General features: G+C 53.4%; 1 protein-coding gene across 2 annotated transcripts in view; it reads left to right on the plus strand.

Annotated features, from left to right (window-relative positions):
- Nucleotides 1–25,345, plus strand: part of CAPZB (capping actin protein of muscle Z-line subunit beta) — a 113,689-nt gene that overhangs the window by 85,768 nt on the left and 2,576 nt on the right. Inside the window, exons 5-9 of one of the 2 annotated variants that reach the window (XM_084875258.1) lie at nt 11,409–11,550; nt 11,949–12,065; nt 22,241–22,306; nt 22,934–23,010; nt 24,299–24,411. In XM_084875258.1, the coding sequence (XP_084731384.1) occupies nt 11,409–11,550; nt 11,949–12,065; nt 22,241–22,306; nt 22,934–23,010; nt 24,299–24,401 (505 nt within the window). In that variant the 3' untranslated portion in view covers nt 24,402–24,411. The remainder of the gene's footprint in view (nt 1–11,408; nt 11,551–11,948; nt 12,066–22,240; nt 22,307–22,933; nt 23,011–24,298; nt 24,412–25,345) is intronic. The other variant, XM_084875259.1, reaches the window with a different exon arrangement.

Below are 25,345 nucleotides of genomic sequence, written 5' to 3' on the forward strand. Positions count from 1 at the left end.
ATTTGGAGCTGAAACGCAGGGCAGTGTCCTGCTGGAGCTATGCCAGCTCTTCCCAGAGGCAGGTGCTCCCTGACCCCACAGGCTTCTCTCCGCCATGAGCATCCTGGGGAAGGCCTTGGATCTGTCCTGGGCTCTGGGCCTTGCTCCCGGGCCTGTTAAGGCTCTGACTTTGCAGGGAATTAGAATTAATTATCAGCACATGGAGTTGGTATGGTCTGGGTGAGGGAGGGGGGCCAGGGATGGATGGACTAGCAGGCTCTCCGGCTCTTAACTCCTCTGGGGATGTGGCACCCGCTCTTGCCTGCGCGCAGCATTTCTCCATATGGAATAAATGTGCCAGCCGTCGGGGGCAGGACTCTTTCCCCAAGGTGGGCAGAGGTGAGTGGGGGCCCAGAGACACGAGCTGTGTGTCCTGCATGATCCCTTGAAGCCATCCATTCCTTGTCGTCCTACTGCTCAGAGCTCTCTACTGCACCCTCAACCCCAACTTCCACCCCCTCCCACATTCATCGGGGTTTTTGTTTGCCATCATTAGTGGCAGAATGGGTCCATGGTAGTAACCTCCCATCCCCTCCAGGAAGATAACTGTCAAGCAACTGTTAGCACTACCCAGACAGTCTGTTTTTGGATTGAAGTAGTCAGTTTGCTGAGGACAGGCATGTTTTGCTGGGGTGAGATCATTGTCTACTCTGAAGTCGTCTTGAATTTCATCACTTCCCTCCCCCCAATCTCTCCCATCCTGTTCCCCAACACCTAGGTTACTCTCGTTCTTCCCTATCAAGCCCCCAGATGGTGTTCCACCTCTCATTCTTGGGCCTGGCTCGGTCTAGGAAATGCCATTAGAACGCAGGCCTGGTCGGTGGAGTAAGGGACACTTGGGTGGCTGGGTCATGAGATCACTTCTTTCTTGGCAGAGGTGACTGCCTTTTCAGGCCCAAGCCTAGGATAGCTCATCAGTTATAAAACCTCATCACTTGGCCAAAGTGATCCATCTTTCCTGAGAGAGACTTAGGCCTGGGGCCCTCGGCATGTGGTAGGCACTTGAAGCTGCCGAAGGAGCATCTCACTTGTGATGTGAGGCACCAGCCGGCTGCCACAAACCCCGAGGTCAGTGCTTTGATTTTTCGGGTTCCCGAGAAGACAGGAACCTTCTCTGCTCCGGCTTTCATGTTGTGTCTCACCGTTGCCTCTGTCAGCCGGGTTCTGCTGAGGCCAGATGTTCTAACCGAAAGGGCTGGCACTGCTTTCTTCCAGAGATGATTGCTCCCATCTGTGCCAGACATCTTGCCCCGTGCTCTGCGATCCTTGGCTCTTGGCTTGCAGCAGATAATACCTTCAAACATGCGGTTGCAATTTATTGGCCTTATAAGTTAATTTTAGTGGGTGTGCAATTGATTGAAATCAAAGCTTAATGAAGGCCAGAGTCCCAGTGGGGGGGGGAGAGGAGTAGGGAGGGAAGGCATATTATGTTCTTGCTTTAGGTCTGAGATAATCTTCAAAAGCTTTAATTAGCTTTTCTAATCAACCCTTCTTGTCTGGAAGAAGTTTACAGAATGAGACAAGGTTGGTCCCCTGTGGCAGTGCCAGAAGCCCACAAGCCTTCCTGGAAGCGGCCTGGGTGCTTAGTAGATGGACCTTCCCTGCCCCCTGCCTCTTCCCCCTTTCCTGGGGCCATGTTAGAATTGTGGTTGTTTCTGCTGCTTCTTTCCATTCTCCGTCCCTATGTCATTGTCATTTGAGCCGCACCGGCCCAGGAAGGGCAGGGCATCCATAGTCATGTGTGAAAACAACTCATCGCCTGGGTTACCTGGGTCCTTGAAAATCCTTGTTCCCAGACCTTGGGCTCTGGGCTCCGAGGGCTGTGCCTTCCTTGGCTGGGAACTCTGGGCCTGGGGAAGCTTAGTGTTTCCGTCCAGATGGGAATTGTAGAAGGCAGCACAAGGTCTTCTGAAGAAATGGAAGTTGCAGAGGTCTGGGAAGCAAGTAACTGACGGTGGGAGGGTGCCCAGGCAGGAGGCGCAGACGCCTCCCTCAGAAGTCTCCGATGCCACACTATCCAGGCCGGAGTGCAGATGGGGAGGATTTGGGCTTTGAAAGAAACGTGGACTTGATTCTCTGTTCTGCTTTTATTCACTGACCGACTTGGGGCAAGTACGTAAACTTTCTGAGCTTTGGTTTCCTTATCTGTTTCAAAGGTACCACTGTCCACCCTAAGGATTGAGGGGGGCATTCGGTGCGGTGCTGTCCCCGAGGCTTCCTGTCCACTCGGTGACCTTCAAGCTGTCAGTATAATAGTTGAGTCTCTCTTGCAGCAGTTATCTTTGTTTTTTGGCGTACTCTTTTTAGTTTATTTTCCCGTTACATTCTTAATGCATCAGGGGTCTGCAGGGCCCCACAGGCACCTAGGACAGCTCTGAATTGCACCCTAAGAAGTTCCTCCATAGGCAGTCTGGAGGCCAGACTGGAGAGGCTGGGAGTGGAAGGACCCTGACTCAGACTTCCCTTACTCTGGCTCCTTAGTCTCAACCACGCTCCTATTCTGGCTGAGTGAGAGCGTAGTTTAAGATTACCTAGTGCTTCCTGAGGCACTGCCAGAAACAACCAGGCCAGTCCCTTCGGCCTCCAGCCTCAGAGCCCCGCTGGGAAGTGGGCGAGAGCACTGAGCGGAGTGAGCATGAGGTAATGGGAGGAGTGATCGGGAACGTGCTGGAGCAGCATGAAACCTGGACCGTTTGGTTTGGCACACTCCCCCTCACTCCCTGGCCCTTCAGCTACATCTCAGTGGCTCACAAGGCATAAACCCTCTCCCCTCGCCCAGAGGGGTAGGCCTCCTCCCAGACGTCAGGGTCTCCAGAGGATCCTGTGACAGGCACTGCTTGATGCCGAGCTTGGCTCCAGGGGCAGTGGGGTAAAGACACAGAGTTGTCTGGCTTTCAGATTGTCGTCAGTGCAATCTGTGTTTGGGTTTTCACATATATTCATTCTATCTGCAGCCACACACACAGAGGGCCTCTGATAGCCCTGCCCTGGCTTGCCATAGCCTTAGGCTCATGTAAAAGTGCTGGGAGCACTTCATGGGGAAACCCGAGTCCTCCTCACTTGGTTACTTGGTGGTTTTAATTGAACAGAGAGATGGGGGAGAGGACCCTGTTAGCTAGGGGGGAGGAGGGAGCCGGCTTCCTGCTCTCCCAGTGTGAGTTTCAGCTCTCCTGACCACCGTCAGGAGCCCATAGAGAGAGATGTAGACAAGCCGGCCTGTGGCCCCTGCCTGGAGGCTGGGGAGGGGGTGTGCACTGCTGGTTGCCTTGGCATGCCCTGACTGATTTTATCAGCTAAAGAAAGCTAAACGGAGAACAGGAGTGTGCAGAAAACAAGTTTGTTTACAAACATGGTCCCCGAGTCAGCATCCGGGATTCTGATCCTCCAGAATTCTTGGGTTCCTATAACTACGTGAACGGTCACGCTTTAGGTTATGCAGTTCCACGTGTTGGGGTGAAGACACCACTTGGAAGCCAGGAACCTCTCCCTCTGGTGGTCAGGCTCCCGCCAGAGACCCTGTGCTCCCTGGCTGTTTCCCAGGCTGCTGCCGGCAGGTCCCTCTTTGGGGAAAGCAGCTTTGTGGCAGCATCCAGATGGGTGGTCTTCCAGAGGCCCAGCCAGCAGGCCCTGGTGCCTCACTGGCCCTCCTTTTCGGAGCTCCCGATGCAAGATAGCCAGTGTCCTGCCCCAGATTGCTAGCCTCTCCTCCTTTGCTTCTCCTCCAGCCTGGGCAGTGTGTACAGTGGCCTGGTTGCATGTGTGTGTTTAACGCACCTAAATTCAACCTCACAGGCTGAACCAGGGCCTTGTGGGGCCAGCCACACCCCAAGTCCAACCCCAACTTCCCACTTCTCAGCTGTGTGACTTGGTGCATTCCTTCCCTCTCTCTGGGCTTCAGCCTCCTTGACTGTACAGGAGTGAGTGCAAAGCCCCTGACCCAGAATGGCAGCTCTGGGACAACAGTGATGGCTCTGACATTCCAGAAGGCCTTGGCCGTGCACATTCTCAGGAGCTGGGCTCAGCGGGACTGGCAGTATTTTCACAGCAGTCCAGAGGCAGAGCTGGTCGCGGTGGTGCTGAGCAGCAAACTGTTTGCTCAGAGCCCACAGCCAGATTGGTGGCCCCTGCAGCGGCACCTTTGTTTTCCAGAGAGGCCTTCGTTATTTCTCTTCAAGTGAAAAAACTGAAGCCCTTGTAAAGAGAGGCCATAAAGAGCTGCAGCCGCGGTCCAGATGTGCACTTCTGAGTGCAACTGGCTTTAAAGTCGCACATGCCTGCGCCCGTTGGTATGTAAGCTCGGAGATTGCTGCACCTGTGTGTCTTGGAAGGCATTTCTGCAGAATACCTGTCCTGTGTCCATGGGCAGACTCCAGGACACGTTCCACAGATCGTGGTGAAAACAGCTGGTCTCAATACACAAACAAGGGTGGATGGCTTTCAGCAGCAGATCTGGACGTGGCCAGCCCGAAGCCAAGTGTTGATCTTTTTCCATCTTGTGCGGAGCCAGCTTCAGCCCCAGGCGGGGTTGGGGTATGGGACTGTGCTCACAGAGCAAGCAGAACCTTGCTTCCCGGACTGTTCAGAACGTGCCGAGTTTAGGAGAAGGAAGAAAATCTGCCTTTCTCAGCCCAGAGAGGACGACCCTCATGAAAATGGACGGCCACCAGCGGTGTGTGCCTGCTCTGTGCCAGGCTTTCCTGTGCTCTTTCTAGAACATCCGTGAGGTGGAGGAGACCCCCCTCGTCCCAGCCCCTCACAGTTGTGGCCGTCAGCCTGCCTCCTGGCGCTGTCTGGGGGCTTTTCAGAAGCGGTACCCATCGGCAGCACCCTCATCCTCATGTTGGGCAGGGGATACGCTTAGCTTCTCGGCAGTGGCCAGTTTGGAGCCAACGGAAAGGAATGTCGGTCTGCACTGCAAGGAAGCAAGCCAGCTTTTAGATGCCTCTCCAAGCAAATTGGAGATTTTCCTTTTTTCCTGGAGTAGAATTGAATTGTTCCCACCTGTGGATACCAAGTGCCTTAGTGTGTTATAGGATGTTAAGGATGATCAGAAAAACAAACTACTGCTAGTAGCTGCTGGCGATTTCGTTTCTTTTTTAGCTGGAAGGAAACAAAAAGGTATTGTCTTGGGGCAGAATCCCAGCTGCTGGCGGAATGGCTCTGCCCTGGGCTTTACCTCCCTGTCTTTGCAATAACATCAGACATCAGGCATGGGATGTTTGAACCAGTGCCCGTATGACCTCCTGGTTATTGTCATGACAATTTATCACAGGTCTCGCTATTTATTACTGTTTATGAGATCTTAGAAGCAAACCGACCACGTATGTGACAGAGGACAGAGATAGGAAGTGAGAATCTTGTGGGATCTTAGGGCTTTGCACATTGGAAGGGCCGTGTTCCTAGTGTGGCACTGGAGAAGAGAGGGATGCATTATTTTCATTGCACCGACATTTGAATTTTTAGTCTCAACTTTGGCATTTTGGCCAAGCCCACCTCATATATATATATTCCACACCCCCCCCCCCCCCACTCCCCGTACCCCCCTCTCTCAGCCATCCTAGCAGGTCCCTTCATCTCCAGCCAGAACTGAGACTGTGGGCACTTCCCGTCTTTTCCCCGATGTGAAAGAAGTGTTCAGACCAGAGTTTCCAGGTTGACCACCAGGTGCCCCCCAAGCCTCTCTCCAGCCACAGTATCTTTCCAGAAAATTTTGGAATTCTGAGGTTCAGAGAGCTGGTCCACACAGATGATTGAAATGGTGAAGACCATGTCTGTGAGGACTGCATAAAACATTTGAATGCAAAGTGATATGCCTGGCCCAGTATACCCAGTTCTTAAAAGTGTAGGGTGTGGGAGACAATTTCGTGACAACACAAAGAAAAACTGTTTCATTAGAGATGAGTGCAAGCTCCGTATGTGTCAGTATGACTGAGCGTGATTGCCGAAAAAGCTGACCGGTCTTGCGTTCCTGCATGGCTGGGCTGCTCGCTTTGAGAGCTGTGCTGGTTCACACTTAGTTGGGCATTTATTTCTGTTCTCACACCCGTGAGGAGGAGGATAACCAAGGTATGGGGGCTTAAAATCATGTCTTACGAGGAATAATATCAGAACAAGAAGGTCAGGAAAAAGAAACCTCGGGGTTTATGTAAGCCATCTTTAGATATTTAGAAGGACTTCATGAGGAAAGGGCATGAAGTCTGGTTTTGTGCGTTTCCTGAAGGCAGTAGGTAGAAGTTCTACTCAGGTCCAGCAAGAACTGTTTGAAATGTTCAAAAGGGAAATGGTTGCTAGGGAATGTAGTGAGTTCCTTGTCACTAGAGTCAGGTAAGCAGAGTTTTGATCCAACTCAATTAGGCTGTTAGGAGTCTGGGCTGTGGTGTGTCTGCTTCACACAGCCCCGATGCAGCCCCCAGATCCAGAACAGTCAGAGCTGGGGAGACCACATCAGCGCCGAATAAATATGCCTGCCTTCCGCTTGGCTTTCTTTACTGAAGCAACTGCAGGGAAAGTCCCTCCCACTCCAGCATCTAGGGGCTCCCCTACAATGCTCTGTGCCCTGGCTGAGTTTGGGGTGACTACCTGTGCACTGCAGGTGTCACTGTGCTGCTGGAGGTCCAAGCCTCCTAGCCCTGTCCTGTGACGGCGGCCCAGCCCATGGAGGCTGAGACCACGGCTGAGGGAGCCCAGGAAGGCCTGCTCCCTCCCAGCAGGTCTGTCCTGGCTTCGGCTCTTTTGTGGAAGGTCACAGCTGGTGACTCATTAGCTGTAGGGGAACCTCTGTATTAGAAGCACAAATCCGGCTCTTCTCCCAGGAGATGATTTGAAAAGCGGCACTCACAGCCAACTTCAAAGTCCGTTCCAGCCCATCTTTCCTGTTCCATTTACAGCCCAATGTTGGCCAGGACTGAACTGGCTAATTCAGAGCCACAGCTCCGATTCCCGAAACAAGTTTCCACCGAGGTCTCTTCGCATTCCTCAGCTTCAAACACTCCATAAAGCTTTGGGAACCGAAATATTTTATTTTTTCTTTTGTGAAGTAGGTCATTTTGAGTGTGAAGTACTATGTTTTCCCCTTTTTTCCTTTGCCCCAGAAGTCTTGTGGTTGAAGAGTTATGGGCGTAGAATCTGTATTTGTGACTGTGCCATTATTCAAGTGGAAGAGTGATTTCAGGGAGAAAGGACATAGAACTCTGAGCATTACTGACATGTTGGGCTTTTAGTTGGTCCAAGTTCAGGGATCTGGCTGACGACAGAAAATAAACTCAACCAGATGCTTAATTGTGCTGATAAGTCGTCAGCTTCACCTGAGGGTCTTGCCTTTTGCTCCTGGCTCATCCGGCACACAGGTGTCCCCTTGTCACTGATCTGCCTGTTGTCAGTGACATAGAACCAACCCAGGGTGGCCCCATCTCCTTAGTCCCGACTATGGAATTCCCTGCAGTTCCATTTGCCTTGAGAAATGTCAGTGTTTACTGGGAAAGCCGAAAAAGCCCCCCAGATTGTGTGTAGAACAGTGTCACTCGGTTGAAATTCTCTTTCTGCCAGACCCCAGCCCAGTTTTACTCCATTTGCTCCTGGAGTGACCTGTCATCTCCCCACTCCTGACGTTCCTGGAGCTTTCGTGGTGTAAGACTTTACAAGGCGGCTTCTCCACAGTGTCCCCGAAGACCGTCTCTGTGTTGTCCAGCTATTGGCCACTCACCCTCTTCACCGCACGTGGGGATTCAGGCCTGAGAAAAGCCTGTGCTTTCCTATTTGGGCCTCTACTTTTTAAAGACGTTCTCAGAGACCTCACTGCAGGAGGAGGGCCTTCCCTCCTGAGCCCGAATCAGCCGTCCTGTTGCCTCCTGCGGTCCTGGGGAGCCGGGAGGAGCCAGGGCAGGGCCTGGTTAATTCCTCTGTAGCTGCTCTCCTCGCTGGGGCACATGTGATCATTCATTCACGTTGACGTGCAAGGCCCAAGAGCGAGTGCTGGCGATGGTAGAGCCACCTTATTGAAATAGCATGTTAGCATTTAAACAATATTAATACTATTTGACTCATTAAATATACAAAGGCCAGTTAAAGTGCTTCCATGTGTGTGCTGTTAGTTCTGGCGGGCAACTCCTCAGATGGCTTTATGTGGTTTCAGACAACATTTTAGCACATTCTTAAAATACCCACAAAAGCCTTTATGTAAAAACTCGTAAATGTGAGCCACATAAAAATTATTTTTTTTCCTGTTTCATGTCATGATGATCAAAGTACGGCAGGTAAAAATAAATTCTCAAAAACTTGTTGAGGTCCCTCTTTAATTAATGCTTCACGTGCAGAGCAGAGCCATAACATGTAACGGGGGGCTGACTGTGTGCCCCGCAGTCGCCTCACCACTGACTGCACAGAGGTCCTGACAGCACTTGTCGGAGATGCAGGTCTTTCTGGGCGGCTCTGAACCGGCCCTTCCTTCCCCCAGCCCCTGCTCTCGCTGTCCTGGAACCTCGGGTTGAGACTTGCCGCTCGCAGCTGCTCACATCCCCGGAGTTCCCTTTTGGTGGGTGTAATGCAAGTCCGTTCTTGAATTGTTGTGGTGTCAGGGCCATAACTGTGGGTTTTGGCACGTCCGCCCCGACGGGGAACGCCCGATGGGAGAGGGGCAGGCACAGTGAGCTCCAAGCGTCATTTCTGTATTAAAAGTCAAATGGACTGTAAATTAGGATTCTACCCAATGGAATACGATCCCAGCTCTTAAAAACAATTACGGAGATCATGTGGCTCCATGGAGAAGCACCGAGGGTTCCATGCCAAGTGAGGAGAACCCAGCTCAGTGCAGTCCCACTGCCGGGCTTTTATGGTTACATAAAAATTACGCATCTGGACAAAGACTGGAAGAGAATTGGGGAAAATCAGATTTATGGGATAAGTTGATATATGGTACTGTGGGCTAATTTTTAAATTTCCTTTTTTTATAATGTCGCAATAAATTTTTTTACTTTGGGGAAACAGCCACATGGAGGTGAGAGTTGAGATTGCATTTTTGCCTCCTTTGTGTCCAGCACTTTGAAATGTTGGGCCTGGTCAGCATGGAGCTGAGCAAGCCAAGAAGAAGCTGCCCAGCGTGGGAGCTGGGCCATGGGAGGGACGCTGGACTGGAAACAGCCAGTTCCACCTTATAAAACATTCACGCCGCTGTTTTATTTTGCTAGAAGAAAACAAATCTGAAGGATGAGAGTGAGTGGGGTCAACTGTAGGCCACCTGGCGCATTTGGATTGGTCGCCAGGTGGTGTCGCCAGGGCTATCAAGCCGCCACGATCGCCCCTGGTTCCCTCAGGCCTGCCTGCCCCGCTCTCCCCGGCCTCCCAGCACTCAGGGCGGGAGCCTTGGACAAGAACAACACCAGTCTCTGGTGCAGAGGATGGGGCTGTGAGCTGTGAGGGGGCGGAAGGATGGAAATGCCCACTGGGCTTCGAGCCTTCGTGCCAGGATGGCCAACGGAAAGAAGGAATTATCGGCCTGTCATTTTTGCCAGCACAGGAAGAGCCACAGTTTTTCAAGTTGTTGGTTTTTCCTTTTGATGTGGGGCTGCTCTCCCTACCAGCAGACTGAAAGGGAAAACGGGGTGGGAGAACCCATCCATCTGTCACCAATAGGACAGCGCTCACAGGTCTGTGCTGGGCTGCTCCTCTCCTTCGGTGGAGTTGGAGTGCCTCCTAGTGAACTCGGAGCCAAGGGAGCCACCAAAATCCAGGAGAACAAGCCAGAAAGGCTCCCGGAGGCCCTGCTGCGAGCTCACCTGAGCATGTCGGCTCACTAAGACGTGACAGAGACATCTCCACAAGTCCCTGTGCGTGCAGCTCTCTGCAGGGCTGGTCCTAGACCAGAGCCCTTGTCTGCTTCCCCTCCCTCCGTCCTAGGGAGGGAGGGTTGTGTGTGAGTGTTTGGTTTGAAAGAGAATTGGAACAAGAGAATCAACCTTCCTGAGTGAGGTCCCTGAGGTTATTTGGGATGGTACTGAGCTCTGGGCCCCCATAGGTGTGTCTGTCTGTCTGTTCCCCCCATAGTACTACACTTCTCCTTTTCTGGAGCCAAGCCCCTTCCTGCCCTCCATTGTTTGACTGACATGTAGCCTGGGGCTGGCATCTCCGGAGCCCTGGCAGGCCTGCCCTCACCTGCCTCCGTGAGGTGCTGGGAGTGGCAGAGTTGTGAATGTCATTTGACAGCTTAATCACAGTGGATGGTGGGATGGAGCAGTGGGGACAGGATGTGGTGGTGGTGGCAGCAGCGGGCAGGCGGGGCCCAGTCTGCCTGAGCCCAGTCTGCCTGAGGAATCCTGGCGGGGAGGACCCTTGGGCGCAGTCAGTGGGAGAGGTTACACTGAGCCACCGCCCCTACAGCTCAGGCTGGAGGCTGTCTTCTGCGAGGTGGGGCTACTCCCTTGGTCTCAGTGTTCCCGATCACACTCTGCTGTATGTCACGTACTGACCTCTGCACAAAAGTACAAAGAATTTGCCTATTTCTTCACCCTCATCCTCTAAGTATTAACATTCACAGACGTGTTTACTCTTAGTACTTGTTTTTGTTATTAAAATTAATAGTAATTGTTTTTATGTCTCAGCAGTCCTAAGGCCCAGTCCATACAGTTGGTGCCTGGTAGCCCTAATAAGTAGTTTTTGGGATGTGGGCATGAACGGAGCTGGTAACTAGAGGGGTTAGGGCTGGGACCCACGCCTGTCTGATCCGGGCCCACACTCACTGCAGCCACACTGCCTGCTCGCGGTGCACATCTGAGGTCTGCTCACGTCTGAGGTTGCAGTCCCAGGATGTGCCTGCCACCCCATTGAAAGGGGGTTAACGCGTCAGAGAGGCCACAGACTTTCTGGTAAAGAACGTGCTAGCCACCAGCTGAGACTCAGCAGAATCTGGGGTGCTGCACATCAGCAGTGATCCATCCACCCGTGCTTTCTGAACTCCTCGGTCTGTACTCACAGCAGCCTGGCTCCGTCCCGGCACTGACTGCGGTCTAGCCTGGTTTCCTTTTCTCCACTGGCCTTTTCTTTCCCTAGTGCATTTGATCTTAATTAGGAAGTTTTCCATATTGGCTCAGGCCTGAGGAGGGAGCTCCATCCCATGCTTACCCCTTCAGTCCTGGTTAACGAGCTGCAGCAAGTTGTTCTTTCTGTGACCCCTAAAGGATACTTCAATCCCATCCCCGACCATTGGTTGTTCAAGACATGTACACAAATCAACCCTAGACCCGTTGCAGCGAGGGTCCTTAATTCCAGATAGACACAGTGAACCTTTCTGGATGGCACCCCTGGGACTTGGGCTGGTGGCTGTAATTTGTCATTTGACAAGCTGGCATCTAATGGGCACATGGGCCTGTTTCCTGCAGGTATTTTGAAGGCGGCGTCTCATCTGTCTACCTCTGGGATCTGGATCATGGCTTTGCTGGAGTGATCCTCATAAAGAAGGCTGGAGACGGATCAAAGAAGATCAAAGGCTGCTGGGATTCCATCCACGTGGTGGAAGTGCAGGTACAGCTCCCCGGCAGCTGGCGGCCCAGGGCCTTGCAGACAGATGCCACGCCCAGCAGCGCAGCCCGTACTCTAGCAGATGCTTCTTGGAGAGGGGAACTGTAATACCTAAAGCTGTTAATTCCTAAAAGTGCCCGAAGCCATTTGGATAAAGATAAGTCAAGATTGCAGTAGTCATTGATGGTAAAGATCCCAGAAGAGCTGAATATACCCATGCAGATTCGGTCTTTTAAAAGCCACTTGGGATTGGGAAAGATAGTGTGGTACTGACCTCTGCACAAAAGTACAAAGAATTTGCCTATTTCTTCACAATGTCTTAGAAAGGGGCATGTTAGGATGACCACAGACTCCTCAGCCAGGGTTGTGTGCAAGGTTCTGATCTCTGTCTTGTCCCCCAGGAGAAGTCCAGTGGCCGTACCGCCCATTACAAGCTGACCTCTACGGTGATGCTGTGGCTGCAAACCAACAAATCTGGCTCTGGCACCATGAACCTTGGAGGCAGCCTTACCAGACAGGTAGAGTTGCCCTGGCCACAGGTGCCAGCTCAGAGCTGACTGTACATGAGGATGGGTGAGAAGTTGTCCCCACAGAGGTCCTAGGCCAGCCCCTGCCTGACATGATCTCCCTGTACGCCTTCAGTGATTCCGTCACAGGAGGTGTTCTCTTCGGGTCAGGGTGTTTCCATTCAAGTGTTCCTGTGATGTTTAGGACACACCTACCTGCCGATAACATTTTTGAATGGGTTCATTTCTTAGTTGTGATTTAGGTCATGTATTAGACTCTTGGTGGCAAGTGACAGAAGGAAAACTCTGACTTAAGCAAAAAATGGAAACGAGTCAACTCACATAACTGAGCATTCAGGTTTCATTCCAGCACTGCTGGGTCTAGGACGCAAATGATGTTGCCAAGACTACATCCCTGCATGTGGTGGCTCGGCAGAATAGGTCTGCATACCCCAGATGTGTCTCTCTGGCCCGGTCATGATTGCTGGTCCATCCAGAATCATTTCCAGAATCATGGCCAGACTTGGGTTGCTTGAGTATCCTTGGTATTGTAGATGGGAAAGGAGTGTTGGATTTCCTAGAATACATGGCGGGGGGCATGGATGTGGGCAGGCAGCAGACATCGGACACTGGTGGGAATGTGCTTTCTGCAGAGAGAACCAAGGGACACTATTGTGTAGATGGCATAGGCAGTCTGGGAATTACAGCAGAGAGTCAACCCAGATAGCTGGCAACAGGCTGCTGGGGACAGTAATCAGGGTCCCCCAAAAGGAGAGAAATGGCTGAAATAAAAGCCTAAAAGGATCCAAAAGAGTGAGTGCTGCTGTAAGCTCTGAGTGGGTTTATTGGACTCCCCATTGGTAGTGATCACACACACACAATCTTATAAAAGAGTAATATGTAAATTGACTACCTCTGCTACACCCACACGCTACACCCACCAGCCAATCAGGAGCAAGTATGCAAATTAACCCAACTAAGATGGCTGCAGCCACAGAGCAAGCAGAAGGCTTGGGTTTCTTCGGCAATGGAGGAAGCCAAGCTTCCTGCACACCTTGGCCAGCCCTGGCCTCCACTCAAGGCTACAAAGTTTCAATTATAGAAGATAAATAAATCCCAGATACCAGGGACTCCATTTGGGTCACCGAGGGGTGGGGGGGCCTTGGCCTGCCTGAAAACCACCATAGACCCCTCGCCCAGGCCACCCCACGCTTTAAGGGAACCCCCACCCTGATTCTGGACACCCTTCAGGGCAAACTAGCCGATCCCCACCTTTGTACAAGGCCTCTATCCTATCTAATAAAAGAGTGATATGCAAATTGACCATCACTCCAACACACAAGATGGCTGTTCCCATGTGGTCAAAGATGGCTGTCCCCATATGGACACAAGATGGCCACCACAAGATGGCCAGCAGGGGAGGGCAGTTGGGAGGGATCAGGCCAGCAGGGGAAGGCAGTTGGAGTAATCAGGCCTGCAAGGGAGCACAGTTAGGGGTGACCAGGACAGCAGAGGAGGGAAGTTGGGGGCGACTGGGCCTGCAGGGAAGGGCACTTGCAGGGGACCTAGGCCTGCAAGGGAGAGCAGTTTTTTTTTTTTGTTTGTTTGTTTTTTTTTGGGGGGGGGGGGAACCAGGCCTTCAGGGGAGTGGTTAGGGGGTGATCAGGCTGGCAGCAGCAGTTGTTAGGGGCAATCAGGCAGGCAGGTGAGCAGTTGGGAGCCAGCAGTTCTGGATTGTGAGAGGGATAGTTGACTGCCTGTTTAGGCCTGGTCCTATCAGGATTGGGCCTAAACTGGCAATCAGATATCCCTCGAGGGGTCCCAGATTGGAGAGGGTGCAGATTGGGCTGAGAGACGCACACCTCTGCATGAATTTTGTGCACCGGGCCTCTAGTGTGTGTGTGTGTGTGTGTGTGTGTGTGTGTGTGTGTGTGTGTATATATATAAATTTCTTTCAATAAGATAATTATACTTTAGTAGCCATCAATAGAAAACATATATGCCAGAAAGGATACTTTTAGTAACTCTTTAAGTGAATTTGTATTTTAGTCTCAAAAGCATCTTCATGTGTTTGAAAAATCAAGTGCAAGGCAAATGTGTTGTCAGCCAGCCTGCCTGGGATGCTTATTGGAGCCTCCATGCCAAACCTCCGCTGCCTCTGTTGTGTCACAGGGCCTGAAGCCACAAGGGGTCTTGGGGGTCCCCTGCTCTGCCTCTGGGCAGGGTTGTCGGCGTGCCATCTCAGAACCAAGGCTGGTGCTCCCTGGGGCAGAGCCCATCCTTTTGCAGGGAAATGGGCCCCTGTCTTCCAGGAACCGTTGGCTGGGGAGGGGTGGCCGAACCCCCAGGCAGCCAGCTCTACCACAGCCTGCCTGTCCCACACCCTGCCACCTGGGCAATGGTGGAAAATGCTAAATTTGTATCCGGAGACTGTTTCCTGCATCACTTACCGCTCTGAACTGTTTATAATTCCACCCGGTTTACAGTGACCTGGACAAATATTTAATCCTCAGTCTTCCTAATAGCTTAAATCAGAGCTGTCAGCCCATGGCCAGGGCCTGGTTCCGGCTTGCCGTGAGCAGTGCCTCCTGCCAAGCCAAACACAAGCCTGATGAGTGGCTGTCCTCAGCACACCGGTCCGGGCCGCGGCCTTGTTTGGATTGCCTGTGCTCTTGGGCTTTAATGAGGAAATTCATGCTTCTGTCATCATCCTAACGGCCGGTCACATAACTCATCTGAGGTGCATTAAAGCTGGGGCTGGTTTCCAATGTAAGTAACTCGAAAAGGAGGGGCAGGGAAGCAGCGAGAGAGACGAGAATAAGTTAATGATGCGCAGCTTCTGAGCAAACGGGAAATGCGGGCTGCGGGTTAGCCATGTGTCCCAGATGGGCCTTGGAGAAATGGCGTGGTTGCCTTGGATGGGAGATGAAGGGGTTCCAGTGATGAGGAGGGAACATGCACAGTTATGCAAGGGCTGCCTCCTTGGTTAAGACTGTAAGCAAGGTAATTACCATTTTCATTTCACAGGTGAGGAGACTGAGGTTCAAGCTGTTAAGTGATTTTCCCATGTGGTGGTTTATCTAGTAGGAGGCAGTCAGGATTGAACCCAGTTTTGTCCGCCTAGAAAAAAAAAAAATAGGCTACTTTCTACCACACTACCTTTTTTGCTCCTAATCTGTCCACTGTGCTTGGCCTTCGGTTGATTGCTAAGTGAAGGTTTGCACAGAAATGGGTTGAGCAGTCTGCTCAGTGTAGACAGGACACTACTTTGTGGGTGCCCGTGGCATTCTGTTGGCAGCCCCAGAAACGGACACCGAGAGTGGGGCCAGAGCTGAGGGGTCCCGTGCAGGGCTCCGAGCTCCCTGGGAGTGTGCTCAGCCCTGTGGGTGCCTCCTCCATTGGAGTCTCCGTAGGAAGTAAGTTGAGCAAATGAGACACAGTCATCACCAGGGGTAGTGAGAAGGGTTTTTAAATTTTTAGGTGAGGAGTGATCTATGTTTTCCAAAGATGGTTCTGCTGGCTGACACGGGTGGTTGTCCAGGAGAGATGACCAGGGCCTGGATGGGGTCAGCTTCAGGGGGGCTGGAGAGGACAAGCCTGTGGCCAGGAGTCAATGAAGGAAGTGGTGTCAGCCTCAAGGTGAGAAATAGAGGGCAAAGGCAGGGGGAGTAGAGAAAGAAGGAGGGCAGGTCGGGAGAGCATGGAGTAGAGTGTTGGAGGCACGGTGCTCCCAGGATGTGGGCCATGGGGATCAGATGGGGAGTCTTCCTCACGCCAGTCCCTCCATTAAGCCCTCTGTGCAGTTTCCCAGGCCTCGGCTTTTCCTCCGGAAACGAGGCCTCATTGCAGCCACACACTCACTCTCATCCCGTGTGAATCAGGAAAGACACCCACCCCTGAGACGGAGGGGCCACTGAGCAGCAGTGCAGGGCACCTGAGCTTCGGTAGCAACACAGCCTGAGTCTCCCTCCTCTGGGCATGGCGCCCAGCACCCCCTCGCTTTCCAGTTCCCATGCCCCGTCTTGAGAAGGGCTGTGGCATAGACTCAGTGCGGCTCTCTTCAGCATCCCCCGCTCCCTCGGGCATTGCAGGCCTTGCCCAGTCCTTGCTTTCTCAGTTCAGATGCCTTATGGGAGTGCAGTGAATGAGACGGAAAGTGCTCTCACCAACTTGCTTTCTTTAAATTGTTGGTCAATTTAACAATAATATGTACTTAGGCCTAACTGGTTTGGCTCAGTGGATAGAGTGTCGGCCTGCGGACTGAAGGGGTCCCAGGTTTGATTCCAGGCAAGGGCATGTACCTTAGTTGCGGGCACATCCCCAATAGGTAGTGTGCAGGAGGCAGCTGATTTCTCTCTCATCAATGTTTCTCTCATCCTCTCTCTCTTCCTCTCTGTAAAAAACCAATAAAACATATTTTAAAAAAATAACATGTACTTGAGCTGCATTTCACACCTGGTCATGCCATATCCCAGCAGGCTCAGACCAAGTGCACCTCAGGCCGAGCTCCCTCCATACTTCGTCTCCCCAACTCTGCTCCCCCCCACCCCCAACAAAAGATGTCTTTTAGGGATGTCAGCTGGAAAGCGAGGCAGATAAAGTGTTTGGCAAATCCCTGCAGCTGTGGCAGGAAATTGAGCAGCAGTCCTTGGGGAAGCTCATCACAGCCAGGTGGTGCCATCCTGCCAGGCGAGGAGGGCAGGAGGTGCCCTCTGGCAGACTGCCACCTAGGCCCCACTGGGAAGTCTTGCTCACCTGGTACTGACTTGCTGAAAAGGAAGTTGTACTAAGAGGTCACTTGGCGTGACAGGCAAGACCATAAATCTCTGGAAAGATGCAACGTTTCCGATCTCGGACAGTCCCTGCAGATGTTCGTTTGATATTTTTTTCAGATTCTAAATATTTAGGAAGGAAGGTGGAATGTTTTGCTGAGTGGGGAGGTTAGGCCAGTCGTTTGCAAGCTGAGCTCTTCCTACTCAGCAGTAGGCACCCCGTGATGTATCTTCAGGCAGTAAAACTCCAGCAGAGGCACCTGCCCGAGTGTCATGCAGGGACACCCCTTGGCTCAGGCTTGGCAGTTAGGCAAGGCGCTGCCTCAGCAGGGGAAGAGGTTTGTGGCCTTCCTTCCGGGTGTAGGGGACGGGGCGGGGGGGGGGGTGGGGGCAGGCCAGGCGAGGGTGCTTCAGGGGCGTTTGCTGCCTGCGGGAGGCACAGCTAGCTGCAGCCCATGCACTCTCTGTCTAGGAGAGGCACAGGGCTCAGGTGGAGCTGCATCAGCAGTGTGATCTCCAGGACTGGTTTGGTGCTGGTTGGATGACCTTGGGTGGGTGACCTAGCGCCTGGTTGAGAAGGAAGCTGGCATGAGACTGTGAAGGCTGACAGGAGAGGAAGGGACCAGAGAACCCAGGGGTTTGGGGGCAAGAGGCAGAGGAGGCCAGGATGGACACTGGAATACAGAGCTCTGGATTGTGACTTGCTTTGATTTTTCTTGTACAGAACGTGGATGAGTTAAGCAAGCCTTGCGTTCTCATGGAAGAAACAGGTTTCAGAATCACCCAGATCTTGGTTCAGATCCAGCCGTGTGGCCGGGCCAGACCACTTCCCTTCTCTGAAAGTCAGCATTTTCACCACAGAGCTAATAATGCCTGTTTGGGAGGTTGTTTTAGATTAGAAATACAAAACCATTTTGACACATGGTTTATGGTCAGGGAATAATAGCTACTATTGCTACTACCACACAGCTTGCAAACAGAGACATCGCCATCATCCAGAACAGACAGTGTTAGGCTCAATTAAAATTGTCCGGAACCAGGCAGACTGATCCTTCCTTGAGAGGCTGGCCACTGTCTTCTGGTTGACAACATGTTCAGTGCTGGCCTGCAGCCCACTCTTACCCGGCACAGCTCAGGAACCAGAGCGACACCACTGGCTACGGCCTCGGAGCCAGGACCAGGCAGGCCTGGGAATGAAGCTGCCATTCTGCCAGGCACCGTTCTGGGCATGGTACATGTATTAGCTCATTCAGTGTGCACCCTAGACAGGCCACGGCCCTCACCCCTTGGGCCTCTGGATGAGCTGTGGACCTGGTGGGGCTGGCTTTCTTCAGGGCCTCCCCCTCCAGGTTGTACTCACTGAAAATTGCCATAGGGCAGCAGAGACGCACAGCCTGCTTTCCAGGCAAGCCTGTGTCCTTCCGTGTCCAAGCCACGGAGAGGAGAGGGCCTTCCTAGGGCGAGAGGCTGGCCTCTGACTTCAGACTCGGTTGGAATCGCCTCTCGGAACATCTGTGCGACCACAGCACATAAAAATGTTTTCTTCTGGCAGCCACTTTCCTAAGGATGTAATAATATATGCATCACACAAATAGTTCTATTTTCGGTGGGTCAGCATTGCCAGAAAGCCGATCCTGACCAGGTGTTGAGGGAGTCGGCAGGGCTGTGAGCAAGGGGGTTGTGGGAACATGTCTGTGTGCCAAGGCCTCTGCCCACCCCCACCACCTTCTTCTGTCTGGTTCCTGCCGGGCCTTTTCCTTGGGCTCAATTCCTGGCCACAACTTGGGAGTCAGTCTGCTCCTGGGGGGACAGGGCCTGCTCATCTTCCTTTCCCTCCCAAGCCTCCCACCTGCTGTACCTTTGGGAGTCCAATGGCTACTTCCCTCTCCAGGAGGTTTGATTGGTCACATGGCTTTACTGACGCTGATGGCCCATAGCCCTTGGCCAGCAGTCCTCGCCTCACTTTGTACTCTTGGTGCTCCTTACATGGGACTCTCCATGAGGAGCCTGCCCTCTGTGTGGAGCTGGGGGGGGGGGGGCGGGGGAGACGCTAATTTGTGAAAGGAGGGAATCCATTCGGGCCACACCCTCTCTGAGCAGCCCTTGGAACCATTTCCATGTCAGGGAGAGGACACACAGTCCCAGGGTGTTGGCATCCAAAAACCCATTTTAAAAGTGGGTAGACCGGGAGGGGGAGGGGGGGGCAATGTTAAAATATGTACACAGATAATAATTTAATAAAAAAACGTAAAAGAAAAAAAAAAGTGGGTAGACCAAATGAAAAGTAGACAGAGCTCTGTCCCTGCTCCGGCGTGTGCTGCTGGCTCCCATTCAGGGCATCACAGGGTCTGGCTGAGGGCAGATGATGTTCCTGCAGACACTGAGGCTCTGCCAGATGGGGAATTTATTAAACCAGCGATGGTGGGAGTAGCTAACACTTTTAAGTTCATGGGCTCTCTCTCTCACTTCTGTTTTGTGAGGATCGAGATGCCCCAAGATCATTGGCCAGAGAGCCTGAGACAGTTCCGAGCCCCGTGCTATAGGGAACAGAGGCCAGTTGTTCTAGCACTCCCTTCCTCTTTTCCAATTGACCAGTTCTCACCAAAACAGTCTTGCCAGAAAGGCATCTTTGCTCTGCAAAGATTGTCTCCTATCTTCCGAAGAGCCTTGCAAGGCCATGGGTTCTAGACTGGGACTACCCTTCTTATAGCATCTTTGACAAGACACCCCGTTTCTCCCCAGCACTCCAGTGACCCGTGAGCAGGTGCTGCCATCTGTGACAGACAGCCCTGTCATCCCATGATGTTCCCTCTCTGCACCTGGCAGTGACTTTGATTGGATCTGCCCCCCCTGTCCATTGCTAGGATCTTCCAAGTTCTTCCTGGCTTGAAATATCCCCAATTCTTTCTCATTTCTTGGCTTCAAGGTATTTAAACCTTTTAAGCAGGTAAACTCCAACTTGTACATGGCGCTCTCTCTCTCTCTCTCTCTCTCTCTCTCTCTCTCTCTCTCTCTCTCTCATATCCTTTTCATTGATTTCAGAGAAGAAGGAAGAGGGAGAAAGAGAAACATCAGTGAAGAGAGAGAATCAATGATTTGCTGCCTCCTGCACACCCTCTACTGGGGATCAAGCCCATAACACAGTCATGTGCCCCTGACTGGAATTGAACCCAGGACCCCTCAGTCTGCAGGCCTGTGCTCTATCCACTGAGCAGAACTGGCCAGGGCTACATGGCTCTCTTAACCAGTTAACTGCCACGTGTCCAAAACGGAAACCATTCCCACACACCACAATATTTTGAATTTAATTCAAAGGTCTGCCGCTTGCATCTCTAGACGCTTATGGTGTACAAAGGGTTAAAGCCCAGCAGATGTGGCTGGGCCAGGCCAGAGCTAAGGGACCTTTGCCTTCCTGAGCGAGTCACAGCAGCCGCTCTGACCTGTGCACCAGTGATAGTTTCACTTAGGAGCGTAAAGCTGCACGGCCACTGTCGCAGCGGCCACATCACAGTCTTGTCAAGCTTGAAATAACCCCAAAATCCACGAGTCCCTTCGCAGGACAACCCCACTTTGTAGTCAGTGAGATTAATGTTTGAGCCGAAGTATCTGGTTGGCCTTCATCCAGGTACATGTGATCAGCCTACTGAGGCAGGAAGAACAAAGTCGTCGGAATCTGGGCAGATCTCGACATCTTTAAGCCTCAATATCCTTGGGTTTAAAATGGGTTTTTGTGAAGACTAACTGGAAAAGGTGGCTGCCACCAGGGAGCTGCTGTGTTCAGGAACTGACCCACGTTTTTGGGTCCTAAAGTGGCCCTTTGATCATCTGACCCCTGGTGCCATTGATAGGCTGTGCCTTCTTTAAGTCTTGGACAAACAGGTTGGCCCAGGGCCAGGTGGAATCATCCCTGGGAACATGATGTCTGCCCCGTTGGCAGAAGCTCCATCTGAGCGGCCATCGTCTAGTCCCACCTCGACCTCGGCCGCAGATACTCAATGGGAACCTGCCTCAGTCTTATTAGAGGACTTCTCTGTTCTTCCAGCCCAGCCTCCCAGCTGTGCAGGCAATCTGAGGTCCCCAGGGATCGTAGCGCTTCCCTGCTGGGTCCTAGAGATAGCTGATTTTAGGTGTGCCATCGTCTGATCTTTAACAGTCTCATCAGAAAAGGTCTGGGTCATTGTCAAACCAGTGTTTCCTTCCCAGCTCTAATCTTCCTTCCTTCATGAGAGGGGTTGGCCTCTGCCCCCTCCAGTATCCTGGCACCTTTAAGTGCACTCTGACGCTCAGAGTGGGGTGGGCTGGCCTGGGAGAAAAGGAGACGAGGTGAGAAGCCGCAGAGGCTGCCAACCTCTGAGCACGTCCACCACCCCGAGGTCTGCCCTGCTCTTCTGGTTCTGAAATAGTGAGCCTCTTTGCTTTTTTGCTGATCTGAGTTCATTTTGAGCTCTAGCCTTCCTGATACTGTTCTCATGTTTTCCCTGTGTCTTGGTTACCTGTCTCAGCTTCCATGTTTCATATCAGCTGTGGTAGTGGTAGCTGTGTGTTCTTATTTTCATTGTAGTAACGGTGAGCGTTGGTGTGCTTGCAGTCTGCTAGGCACCCTAAGCACTGCGTAAAGAATTTATAATCTTTCGAGGGAAATAAGCCTTTAAACATGGAAGAAATGCGCAGTTCCTGAGTGTGCTCGCATCAAGAATCCTCCATTCCTTTTCCCCGCCCGGCCTCCTTTCCTTCTGTGGCTGAGACTGGAGACCCTATCGCTGGGTCCCACCTCCTCCAAAACTCCATCCGCGTTGTCCTTAGATAGACCCTAGGAACTTGGGTCCAGAGTCTCTTGCTCACATTCCCCATATCACTCAGCTTCCCAGAGCAGAAAGAAAGGGTTGGACCGGGCTCTGCCCTTGCGACTTCTGTGACATTGGGCAGGTCACTTATTGCTCAGAGCCTAAGCTCTTCCCTCTGTGACTGCCATCACAGGAGCGTCGGGGGCGCAGCAGCAGCGCGGTGGTTGGGCGCCCCGGCCTGGGGACGGGAAGCCTGTGCTTTGCCTGTGCCTGAGCGCACCTTCTCTGGGCCCCGATAAGCCAGTGCCTGGTGGGGTGTAACCCTTGCCCTCCCTGCTGGGGGCTTGATGGGGTGACTGTGTCTTCAAGGGCGGATCACAACTCTCCCTAGGAATGTGGACGCTGGGCTTTTGCTGGCTGGGCCGTTTGTGACATGAAACTTAGCTCACCTCGTGCTTGGGTCCCCACTGGGGAGGCGGCCTCGCACCACCTTCAGCGGCTCCAGAGCTGCCAGCAGGAATAACAAGTTCTTTGCAAACAGTGGAGGGCCATGCTGTGGAGGGGCTGAGGTGGCCATTCTCAGAGAGCACCTGGCTCTCTCTAACGTGGAGGAATGTCTTGTCTTTTGCAGATGGAGAAAGATGAAACTGTGAGCGACTCCTCGCCACACATAGCCAACATTGGGCGCCTGGTAGAGGTGAGTGGGCCTTCTGGGCTCCGGCTCGCTTCCACAGCATCTGCCGTTTGCCCCTGGAGCCTGTTTGCCGGCTTGCTGGCCTTCGGCCTTGCTTCTTTCTTCCCGTTCCATAGCAGCCAATACTGCGCTTCTCATGATTTGCCCAGGCCTTGAGTTTTCTGAGCCTGTGATCTAGGTGCAAGCAGGGCACAGCTCCTAGGGCATTCCTCCCTCAAAACATTCCCGGGAGGGTCTGCTCAGGAAGCCTTAAGCCTGCCCCCCAGTGAGCGGAGACCTGACAAGGAAGCAGGTCTCTGGGTCCCGGTGGGGACCAGAGGGACTTCAGTTGCCACTGGCTTCCCTTCACCACGCTGTTGGGAGGAGGGGGTGGTGGTGTGGTTTACTCCCAGTAATGGCCAGTGTTGGCCACCAGTACCTGGATATTGGCTTCCTGTGTGCCTGTGAACGGGAAAGGGCACAGAGCACAAGTGATAAGTGGGGGTCTTGGCTGCTAGGGCTCGCTCACCAGGCATCTGTGCAGTCGTGCGCCTCCCCCCTGTGGTCACAGCGGGGACTGCAGTGGTGAGCTGGTGGGAGGGTGGGGACCTCAGGACTCCCAGCTGTTTGCTGACTGACCTCCCTCCCCAGGACATGGAAAATAAAATCAGAAGTACGCTGAATGAGATCTACTTTGGAAAAACAAAGGACATCGTCAACGGGCTGAGGTAATGTACCCAAAAGTACAAGCTTTGGAAACCAAAAAGATAGAGTTTTGAATCCTAGGTTTGCTGCTTAACAGTTATATGCCCTTGAGCCTCAGCTTCCTCGTTTGTAAACTGGAGTAAAGTATCCACCTTCTAGGACTGATGTGCAGACTTTGAACAGGAAAGCACCGTGTACCTGTTTGCATTCTCAATGCATGCTGGCTCCTGCCGCCACACTTGTCACGTGGGGGACGTTCCCCTTAGCAGCCACCGATGCCCGCACCCCTGAAGTCGGCCTCCTCTCGTCCCCCTGGGGTCAGCTCATCTAAAGAATGCCCAGCCCTTTGGCTCTGGGTCTGAGGGGACCTCCAAACCAGACTCTAAGAGACATGGCAGGGTGCCCGCCGGGCTGCCAGGCCTCTGGTTGGCTGGGTTTCCGGGCAGCAGAAAGGGCCCCTTCACCTGCTGCTTTCTGGAGAGGACCCCGGCCCCTCTGACGTCCTCTGCAGGGCTCCTTGGCTGTGGCCAGGGTCCAGAGCGGCCCTCCACCCATCCCAGGCCCTCTGTTCTGCAGTGTCCAGTGCCAGCCAAGTGAAGGCTGGCAGGCTCTCTGGGTCCCCGAGGTCCGTGGTGGCAGAGCAGGAGGCCAGAGCCGGTGGGCAGTGGAGGCCATGGTGTCAGGAGGCCAGTATCGGAGCATGCTCTGCAGAGCTGTGCGACCGTGACGAGCCACTCCTCTCGGAGACCCTCCCAGTCAGAGCGACGGGGCTGGGGGGAGGAGAGGCGTCTGCTCTGCAGCCAGCACGGCACTGAGTCCGAGGGCTCCCGCTGCTCCTTGGCTGGCAGCCTGCTAATCCCCGTTCCGGGTGCCGCTCTCGCCTCTGGGCCAGGAGAGGCGGAAGCAGCTCGGGGGGCTGCCCTGGCTTGTGAATTCACCGAGCGGAAAGGATTTCTGGTTTTCTGCTCGTACAGTTTCGCAATAGTGAGGATTCCCCTTGGGACCCTCATCGCCCCCACTTCCATCCCGCCTGTGGGGAACGCGGTCTGGCCCCTGTTGGGTTTCATCCCCCCTCTCCTCTCAGGCAACATTGCTTTCCTGTAGCTGCTGAGCCCCCCGGCCACCGCCAGCCCAGCGCTCTGCTCTGTGACCTCCACACCCCAGCCCAGAGCAGCGTGGCCTTGGTGACGGGCCCCTTTCTTCCGCCTCTGTGTCCCCTGTACCTCCCTCCTCTCTCCACTGCCCCCGCTCACGTGCTCCTGGGCCCGTGCTGTCCTCGCTCCTGCGTTCACCTCTGAATACTCTCTGTAGATCTGTTGACGTTATCCCTGACAACCCCAAGTTTCAGCAGTTGCAGAGGGAGCTTTCCCAGGTGCTGACCCAGCGGCAGATCCACATCCAGCCTGATAACTAGGCCGATCCAGGTACCCTGCCTGAGAGGGCGAGCTCCCTCCACTAAACAGGACTCACCAACCCGCCGACCTGAGTGAGGTTCGGCTGCCGCGCATCACTCAAACCACCACTAACCCCGTGTCCGCTCACGGCCCGCCACCTTAATCCAATTAACATGTAGATTCAGTCACGTAACATGGACCCGTATCGTGTGTGCGGTGTGTGTGTGGCCCTTGGGGCGGGGGTTGGTGTGGGCAGGCGGTTTGGCTTTGGCTCCTGGAGAAGTCCAGTCCAGCAGAAGTCTCAGGTCTGCGTGGCTTCCGTGGCCGCAGGGCCAGGGGCCGTGTCCTGCCTTCTGTTCGCCCACGTGCAGCCCAGTCACCCCGATTTCCCACCAAGGATCCTTGGGGCTAGCTGATGGGAAAGGGGGTTATGGCTGTGAGTGTGAGGACAGAGTGCAGAGTGGGGGCTGTGGTCCGCCTGACTGGCCCGATGCACCCAGACTGGTTCTGCTGGAGCTGCCTGGACCAGCGTCACCTCCCACCCCTAACGAGCTGCAGCTGCCCTCTGACACGCCCCGCGCTGACGGGGAGGAAAACAGCCTTGCTTGTTGATAATGGCCGAGAACCGTGACTTGAGCTTGTGAGAAATGGGAAAGCAGCTTCCCCGAAGAGGATGAGGGACACTGGTTTTCACATCACATGTTTGAAAACCCAGCCAGGCAGGGCGAAGTGCCTGGCCTAGGGGCTCAGCCCCAGGCTGGGGACCGGACCCTAAAGCCCAACCCAGAAGTGGCTCCGTGGGGTCTCCGTGGTGGGTGGAGTGGGGCACTTACATAACCAGGCGGAACCACTCTCATCTGTGGGACTGGAGCTCATTGGTCTGGGCTGTGCGCCCCAGCTCCAGGCCCAAGGCATCTGTCAGCCTCCTGCCTCATGCTGGGACCATCCTGTTCCCACCACATGG

The sequence above is a fragment of the Pipistrellus hanaki genome, assembly GCF_964339955.1.
Source record: "Pipistrellus hanaki genome assembly, chromosome: 2".
Taxonomy (NCBI): domain Eukaryota; kingdom Metazoa; phylum Chordata; class Mammalia; order Chiroptera; family Vespertilionidae; genus Pipistrellus; species Pipistrellus hanaki.